The 9429-nt window shown below is 39.4% G+C and overlaps 1 protein-coding gene across 1 annotated transcript; it reads left to right on the top strand.

The window, feature by feature from the left end:
• The first annotated feature begins 1667 nt into the window (after positions 1-1667).
• crip1 (cysteine-rich protein 1) lies at positions 1668-8652 on the top strand. Its single transcript, XM_076748349.1, has 5 exons — positions 1668-1820; positions 6113-6207; positions 7590-7647; positions 8074-8121; positions 8268-8652. Exons 1-4 carry the CDS (start codon positions 1781-1783, stop codon positions 8115-8117), a joined length of 237 nt encoding a protein of 78 aa, XP_076604464.1. The 5' UTR covers positions 1668-1780; the 3' UTR covers positions 8118-8121; positions 8268-8652.
• The last annotated feature ends 777 nt before the right edge of the window (positions 8653-9429 follow it).

Here is a 9429-nt window from a genome sequence, read left to right as displayed (position 1 = left end):
ACAGAGTTCAGGCCAGAGAAACGTCTGACATCATCATCATCATCATCATCATCATCATCATCATCATCATCATCGTGTAATCACAAGCCAACCTGCTGCACTATGCTACCAAAAAACCATCAGGCAAGCAGCCGTGTGACTTCCAGTCTGCTGGATTTAGCTCATCTGATTTAAACTGAATGTTATTTAACACCATTAATATTAATATTTTATATATTTACTTACTTGCTAAGAATTTCAGCCCTTATCAGATTATTTGTCTGTTAATATGAGCTATTTCAACCATTTGTCGACCACTTCAGGCTAAATATTTAATCCGTTACTTTGATCTGTGTGTCACCTAAGTGATTTCAACTGTTTATCCATTACTTTTAGCTAAATATATGATCTGTCAATTCATTCCTTAGATGTCTATTCCAGCCATTCATCCCCTGGTTGTTATCAGTTACATGTTACAGAGTACAATAATTACACATATTGAGTTACAGCTGCATAGAAAGAATACTTGCACAGCAGCTCAGCGTGTTTGTCCTCAGTCACTGGCAGCTTTGTCGAATCACCTTGATCTGGATTATTCATCAGGTGGGTTACGTTGCCATTCATCTGTGAATAGATTGGTGGAGTCAAATATCAAGTAGATTATGGCAGAGCAGCGGAGAGGTGCGTTTACTCACGTCAGACACTCACAGAAAGCAAACAGAGTCATAAACTGTCATCTTACCACCTTCTTATCTCACTTGTTATGTTGTATGGTTTTAGTTTATGGATATTTCGTTCCTGTGTTCTGTAATAATTTTCCAAGATTTAAAAGATTGATTTCCAAAAGGAAACTGGGCCTGACCAGAAGAGCAAAAGAAAAGCTTTTGTACAGAGTATTAATAATTTAGTATTTATTCCACAGAGGCTTTCTGCAGGAGCTGTGAAGATGAATTGGTAGAGCGGCTTATGAAACGCATCCCAAATTACTTAAGAGGTCCAGCTGCTGGCATGCAGACTCTGCACTTTAGTCACAGTGATAAAACACGGCTTATGAATAACAAACCTGATTGTACTTTTATATTATTGTACTTTATTCGTACATTAAAGTGTTATAAAGGAGTTTGCCGGATATGGCTTTTAATGAATATGAAAATATCGTTGATGTCAAAGGTTGGACATGAGACACCTGATAAGTCCATTCTCAGTATATGTGGACATTTTCCTCATCAGCTTGTGCAAACTTCTTCATGCCCCACAGTGGTCCTCCAAACTGACATTCAAGGTGAGCGCAGAGAAACTTCCCCCCTTCACCAGATGAGCGTGAGAACAGGCTTCTAGAGTCAAACTCTGCACGTGCATCGTTCTGCAAAGTGAAGCTCAAACATCCAAATTAAATGCAAATAGACAAAACACATTTTTGAGTGGAGCTTTAAAATCATATTAATCTGCACTGGAAACAGTGTGATTTTACTGTAATGGTCACTTATCCTGCGCCCCCACTCATCGTGACCTGCAGCTGCAAATAAACTGCGTTTTTAAGTGCTAATGCACTCACTTCAGAGCCCGATGAGATGTTTCCTGCACCCGCACTCGCACAAACTCATCACAAGCCTCTCCCACTGTCAGAAAAAAAGAGAAAAGTTTCGGTTGAACTATTTCCTCGACGGTATAAATACAGGCGGGAGCGCACATCTGCATTTCACAGCGAGGCGTGGTTGGTCAGAGCGAACAGGTGGGACAGTCAGAGCGTCATCCGCAGGATACCTACAGTGTACAATAACGCTTTAACAGCTGCAACAAAATGCCAAAGTGCCCGAAGTGCGAGAAGGAAGTTTACTTCGGTAAGATTTGTTCTCTTCTTTTCATTTTCCTCCTGTTGGTTTGGTTTTTGCATGATGGAATGGATTTCCTGGTTGTGAAAGTGTGCGCTTTTTCTGCACAAGTGAGGAAACAGGAAGCTCAAACTGCCAGACTGACAGGCTGACAAGCACATGACTGCAAGCAGGCGTTTTTCATTTATCCTTCATACGATATGGAATATTAGATAACATATGTTTCAGTATTTTGGAGAGTTTTACAGTGGCTGAGGAAGCATTCAGATTCTTACCTTGCGTAAAAGACGCAGTGCGTCTATGTGAAGATGCGCAAGTACAAGTCGTGCATTCAGAGTTTTACTGAAGTATCATAAGTACCACACATCATAAGATTATAATCGACACAACAACATGCAGCCGGTACCGTGTGTTGCAGTTTTGATAATTAAACAAATAATGCAGGATGTTGTTAAATATAATACATTACATAGTTTGTGTGTAATATCATAATATGCAAAGTAATCAGTAGCTGGAGTATAACGTGCAGTATTTCCTTCTAGAATTAGAAATTTGCATAAATTTGAAATACTTTGAGAAAGTTGCTCAAACTTGTGCATTAGTACAGCAAAAGGTACTTTCCACCACTGTGAATAGTCCAAAAAATATATTAATACAATACAAACAGAGCCCGTGCTGCATACTGGGTGCTTTCTTTAGAAACTGAAAGTACATTTTGTCACCTATACTTTTTGCACTTTTAGCTTGCAAAAGAATATTTTTTTGCATAGTAGTACTGCTACTTTTACTTAAATAAATGATCTGAATGCTTCCTCCAGCATTGAATCATATTGATGAGCAGTACTTTGATGTTGGATTGGTTGCCGTGCAGCAAATTTTAACTTTGGGTACTAGTATAATCTGTAGTACATCATATTTTAGAAATGAAAGTTTTGAATGTAACATTTATAGCTATGAAATCAATTTAGAAGAGTAAAAAGTGCAATATTTGACTTTGATAAAGAAGTAGGACATAACAGAAAATGGAAATACGTAAGTAAAATAATGTATTTGAGTAAATGTCATTAATTACTTTTCATTACTAGTTTTTTTTTTCAGCATTTTTTAGCTTACTTGCTCGCTCTCTTTAACTGTCTTCTCGTCTTACCTGTTTATTCTTAATGTCCACCTGCTGTATATGAGTACATTTCTGCAGGTTAATGCCTCAAAAGGTCACTGAACTCTGTAAACTTTCTTGTTAACAAGTGACTTTGGAGTCAATTGTCTTTCATGATGACTGATGGGCGACATGACTAATGACTCGATGGAGCAGAAGACGCAGGTTCCTTCTGTCCTGAAATACGGCTCCATCCTTCCAGAGCGATCTTGTAGGTCTGTCTCACAAGGGACACATGAAAGCAGGGAGCAATTACGGCATCCGGGGAGGAAAGGGACAGCTCCATTTTATTTGTGTCTTAATCCATTTACCACATTGTCTGCAGCTCAGTAGTGCAACAGAGTAAATCTTCTCCAGAGAGACGCACCGAGGCCGAGGCCAATACACAATACAAAGCCAAGCCTTTGGACTGTCAGTCAGATGAATTGACCGTGCAACCGGGGAGCCATGCTTCCCTTTCTTACTTTCCATGGATAAACTTTCCCCCTCTGGCCAAAACAGGCAAACTAATTTGTTTCGGGCAGAACAAGGCGATCAGTCTTCTCCTTTTTCGTGCACCGAAAGACAAAAAAAGCTCATTTCTAAAATATAACTGAGGGAAGAGTTTTCGTATTTGTTATATGGAAGCACAGTCTCATCATTGCCCTCAACGGTCTGCATCAATTTCCCGTCCAGACCTCCTCTATAAAGTTGCTCCCGGTGTCGCTCCTTCACTCTGCTGCATCACACCTCACTGCTCTGCTCCCCCACCTTCACCTCTCTTTAGCTGCTCATCTGTCTTCATGTTTCTGGGCTTTCAGAGGGAAACAATCAGGCTACCACTGCCCCACCGAATGATGAGAGGGATCTTGGTCCAGTTCCAGCCACACAAAGAGCAGAAGACAAAACAATTTTTAAAACACTGCTCTTACTTGAAACGTATGCTTTCCACTGCATGCCTTAAATAAGCCTTGGAGGCAAAGAAACTAACATGTGGTGCAGGAAATAAGATACAACATGTTAATTAGGGATATTTAGACATGCTGTTAGGAAAATTTTGTTACCTTTGGACGGAACTTGGCTAGCTGTTTCCCCACAATGACTGGAGGCCTTTGTGCTAAACTAAAATAGTCATCTCCTGACTGTAGCTTCATGTTTAGCACACAGATATGAGAGTGGTATCAATTTCTCATTTAACTCCACAAGAACATAAATAAGTAGCTTATTTCCTTAAATGAAACTATTTATTAAATGAGTGAGATGTTTTAGAGCTGGCTTTGCTTGGCAGATTTTGTTAGCTTTGGACAGAGCTGGGCTAGCCCTTTCCCCTGCTTATGCTAATCATAGCTAACAGGCTGCTTTTGGTAGCCTCATACCTGCAATACTTAATAACAGATGTGAAAGTGGTATCAGTTGTCTCATTTAGTCAGTAGTAAGTAGTAATTTAGTTAGTAAGAAAGAACATGAGCCAATTTCCCAAAATGTCAAAGTATTCCTTTAAATATAAGGTTACAGCCAGCGGTTGGTTAGCATAGTGTAAAACAAAGATGCAGCTAGCATGGCTAATCTTAGCTAGTCTGTCCAAAGCTAACAAAATCCAATGGCGCTGGTAATTTCAGTTGCATTTGCATAGAACCAAGGTAGCTGTTTCCAGTAATCAAGCTAAGCTAACAGGCTGTAGCTTTATATTTCCTCATCTGATAGGACAGTGTATCAATCCTCTCATCTCACTCAGCAGAGAATGTGTATTTTCAAAAACCTACACGACCTTTTCCTTTAACACTTTAACACTCAGTTGATCTTCATGCTGTAAAGAGTGTTTTACTGTGTTTAAGCTCATTTTCTTGACTCTCAATGCTTTCGCCTGCATTCTTCGCTCTTGTTTTAACTTGACAAAGCATCATGCAACCTCTCCGTCTTTTTTGAGATGGAATGAAACGCATGGTGTGTTTTTCTATTCAGATTTGTGTCTGTTTGTGTATTTTGGACTGCCTCCATAATGTGCCAGTCAGTGTGAGGTGATGCAAGGAGCAGATTGCGTTATTCTTCTGTCTGCCCCAGTCCATTACACGTCATATCATCAGGTTAAATAAATAGCCTGTGGACAAAAGTACACTTTATCAGATCCATATACAATGACGAGTAAAACAACATGCATGGGACTGATCGGGATGGACTCTGAGCTGTTAGGGTTAGGGTTAGGTATTTGTGAGACTCTCCTCCATGACTGCTTGGACAGGCAAGTCCTGTTTACCCAGTCCACTAGCTTGGTATTTGGGTAAGAACAGTAATTATTTCGGATCAGACTTGCATTCCAAGCCTCACCACGTTTTGCTGGAATGTTTTCATGCTGCTGGCCTGAAATGACCTCGCCCTGGAGCACTTTCTCTCTTTCCGCTGCCTGTTACATAATCTCATGCCACATCGGGTTATTTTTAGGGAGGAAATATGCTGTCATATGCTAATATTGTGGGAACCTTTGGAGGCCAGTGGCTTCACCTGAAACCAGAGTTACTTGCATTCGTTCATACCTCTGCTATCCTTCCGGACTTTCTTTTGTGTTTTTAGAAATTTTGGTAGATGTCAATCAAGTTTTGTGCTCCTCAGTTATGACATATGTTAGCTAGAAACAGACTCTTGATAATACTTATCCATTTTCAGCATATCCTGTGCTTGTCCTTCCTAAGCTTATGCATTCACTGAGGGCGTTTTTGTCATTTTACGAGTCTCAAAAGTCATCTAAACTCTTGTCCATCTCCTCCATTAAAGATTTGAAACTTGAGATTGTTGACTCATGTTCCTCAGTCCTCCTGATGGGTGTTTGTACAGATCAGCCCTGCAGATAAAGACGGTCTTTATCAGAGTTTATGAGGCAGGAGGACAAATTCGTCTGGGACACTCTGTCCTCCTTTTCCTCTTTTTTCACCACGCCCAAAAAATGTTCTCAAAGTTATCTGCAAAGACATGATCTTGCTCATCTAAAACTGATATTACGGCAACATTCACAAGACTGTGAGTGCTGTGGTCTGAGATGCATTAACTGAACCGCAGACCTGACCCATGTGTGACCCTATGTTGAGTCCATCTCTGTAGACTACAGAAGCTCTCTTTGTGGTGGGAGATCAAGGATGTGCTTATTAATTTTGTTTTTTGTTGTGTTTGGCAGCTGAGAGGGTGACATCACTGGGGAAGGACTGGCACAGGCCCTGTCTGAAGTGTGAGAAGTGCAACAAGACACTGTCAGCAGGCTCACATGCAGAGGTGAGACCCCTGAAATATAAGAATTAGGGTTGAGCCGGGTACTTGTTTCAGACGAGTATCCAGTACGGATAAAGCATTTTTGACGAGTACGAGCATGATACGAATAAAACTCGTCAATACCTGTGCTCGTGCTGAAGGAAAATCCTCGTTGGGTAACTGACTGTCTTCACGCTCTGCTCTGTTCTCATGACTTGTTTCGTAACGTACGCAGTACATTTGACAAGACAGAGCTGAAAACGGCTCGTGTCGCATCGGTCACTGCCTCCACTCCGGTCAGGTTTTTTTTTTTTTTACCGTCTGCTTGCTCTTAGTTTGGCTGGTGATATAAAGTCGGTTGGAAAACTTTGCTCGTACTGAACGCGGTGCTTTTGAGAAGAATACAGTGAATAAGGCTGACATATTATTTCCCTGTTTGCCATCACTGGATGTTTGCATGAATCACCAAGTTCACACAGATCATTAAGAAATAAACAGTCTTACAGACCACTTACACACTTACGCACATATAGCTGAACACACAAAGTAGCCTATATTAATATTTTTATTGTATATCAATTTCAGATTTTAAATAATGTACTGATTTAAGCCCCACCCATTTCTGATTTCCGATTTTACTATCACACCCATTTCCGGTTTAGGCCCCGCCCACCCTGAGTACAGATATGGATACAGATAATTTAGATGGTTGAACAGATACAGATACAGATACAGATAGTGGTGTACTTGCTCATCCCTAATAAGAATATCCTGTTAGACAAGAATGTCTTTAAGAGTGTATACAGGGTGATTTGATAGCACTTCATCAAATCAAATTACTTACTGATTTTACAGTAATTAGGTTTAACTTTAAACACTTTTGAAAGATTTCATCCAAAGTCACATTTGATTAGATCTATTTTTGTATACATGCCCAAGTTCATGACGATTTATCACAATTTTATTACAACATTTTACATTACCTCCTACTATCACTGTGCTAGCTTTTGCTAGCTGCAAGCTAACAGTCAAATGCAGTTTAACATGATGGATAAGGTTAGCTAGTGGCATCAAATCATATTCGACTCGCACCCCAAAGTTCACGCAGAGTCATTAAAATCTGACTGACATGAAAACCCTTTTCTTTTGATGTATATTTAGTGTTTAATGAGATAAATGAACAATTAACTCAGCATTACAACTTAGAAAATTAATGGTACAGTTAATGCAATGGTAGTATCCAGAACATTTGATCATACTTTTCACACAACAGTTTCATAGTTGGACAAAAAGAGACTCATTCTTTTATATTCTATCAGCGCTTAGTACCTTCATTTTTTATTTTTTTATTTTGATGTTTTGGTATTTTCAATGCACTCATGCTAATAGAACTCTGCCTCTTACAGCATGAAGGCAAGCCATACTGTCACAAGCCATGCTACAGTGCAATGTTTGGACCTAAAGGTAAGCATCTTCTCAGAAAACACCTTTTGCACAATAGATGAGCTCAATCTGACCATCTTGCACCTCTATCACAACGTATAAACTTTTAGCTAAAAATAGCATTGCAAGGCAGCCATGACAACGAAGGCTCTGTCACCTTTGTTCATAAAAAACAACTTGGCCAGGAACGCCGTGTGAAAATGTTTTGTGTCTGATTGTGTTGAGGCAGTAAACAGTCCTGTTAAAGCGTACATCGTCACCTGATAAGATCATTGCATCATTGGTACGATTTTGTTAAACTCTTATCTTGAAGGAAGTTGCTGAACTTCTCTGTCAGGCTTCCAAAGTAAAAGCCTTCCACATTGAGGCCATGAGATCTTTTCCATGCTTTCATTTCCATTCGTGTTGATGTTAGTTCAGTGACGCTTCCTGTCTCTTTCCTCGCAGGATTTGGGCGCGGTGGAACCGAGAGCCACACATATACTAAATAGACAGGTACATGTTCCTCATTCACTGAATCATTTGCTTACATTTGTTCATCAAACTGCTATTTGTTAAGATCAGCATCGACCTTTACTCTAAACAAATCCATTATTGTACGTTGCACTCCCTGACCTTTGTTTCCTCTGCTTCATCATCAGATTCTGGCTTCGCAGTAAAAATGTTGCCTGGAAACTAGATGGAAGAAGCCAGCATGCACAGCAGGCCCAATAAAAACCAGCAAACTAACTGTGCTCCAATTCAGAAGAAACATTTTGTATGCATATGTTTTTTTGTCCTGTTTTTGATCTGTGTTTCTGAAGATGATTGTGTGTTCCCAATATATACCAAAGACGTTCTCTGGTCTCTCCCTGTTATTACTGTGGATATTCTAATTAAACACTTTTAAATTTGTGCCATCCTTCATTTTCATTTTCTCTGCAGAACCTCTGTATCAAACAGCCTTGAAATAGATCAGTGTGTTTGCCATTGATGGTGTTCAATCACTTGCATTTCTGTTTTTCTTAATAAACCCAATGATAAATATGACTGCTTCAGGTTTTTAGACCTGTAAACCACTGAACTTTACAGTGTGTCTGATTGTTTAAAGATTAACTTTCACACTTTATCACATCAGATTAAATGTTTTTAAAGATGGTGATGCCGGTTCAGAACTACGTAATTTATATGGTGCCCATTATGTATTGATTGCACTCATATAATGAGCTCAATAACCATGAAGAGGACGATAAAAGTCACATGTTCAAGTTCACCAGACCATAAGTAACAAAGAGTAGTTTGCAAACCAATCTCACTACATGGTCTGTATTCTGGAGCTTTTAGTCATACTATGTGATCTTCCTCAGCAGATGTCATCTCAGTTTGCCATGTCATTGAATTTTAGATGTTTTCTGAGCTTTTTAAGGTTTTCTTGTTAACAAATAAAGCCTGACCAGTGACAATGACTGCAAATTAGCTGAAGCTAGACGTCTTATGTACATCACATTTTCCCAAATTCCTGTAGCAATGTATGTATGTATCATCCCTGTTAAATAAACATTAATTTATTAATTAATGGCCAAAAAGAGTGAGTTTGAAATTGAGATCTTTGCCTCATTTTTGCCAGATTTCAAATGTGAGGTAGGTTTAAGGAACGCATGTGCTGACCATGAACAGCAATGTCTCCGTTTTATGTCCATTCTGATGTCTGCTATCAATAAAGGTCCAAAAACATAATTCTAAATAAGAACAGTAGCACCACACATGAACACATACAGGCCATGTTGAGTATGGAGGTTTAAAACTGGCTCTTGACCCCGGAGA

The sequence above is a fragment of the Chaetodon auriga genome, chromosome 14, assembly GCF_051107435.1.
Source record: "Chaetodon auriga isolate fChaAug3 chromosome 14, fChaAug3.hap1, whole genome shotgun sequence".
Taxonomy (NCBI): domain Eukaryota; kingdom Metazoa; phylum Chordata; class Actinopteri; order Chaetodontiformes; family Chaetodontidae; genus Chaetodon; species Chaetodon auriga.
The sequence above is the reverse complement of the archived record's forward strand: the minus strand, read 5'-3'. Positions and strand labels throughout refer to the sequence as shown.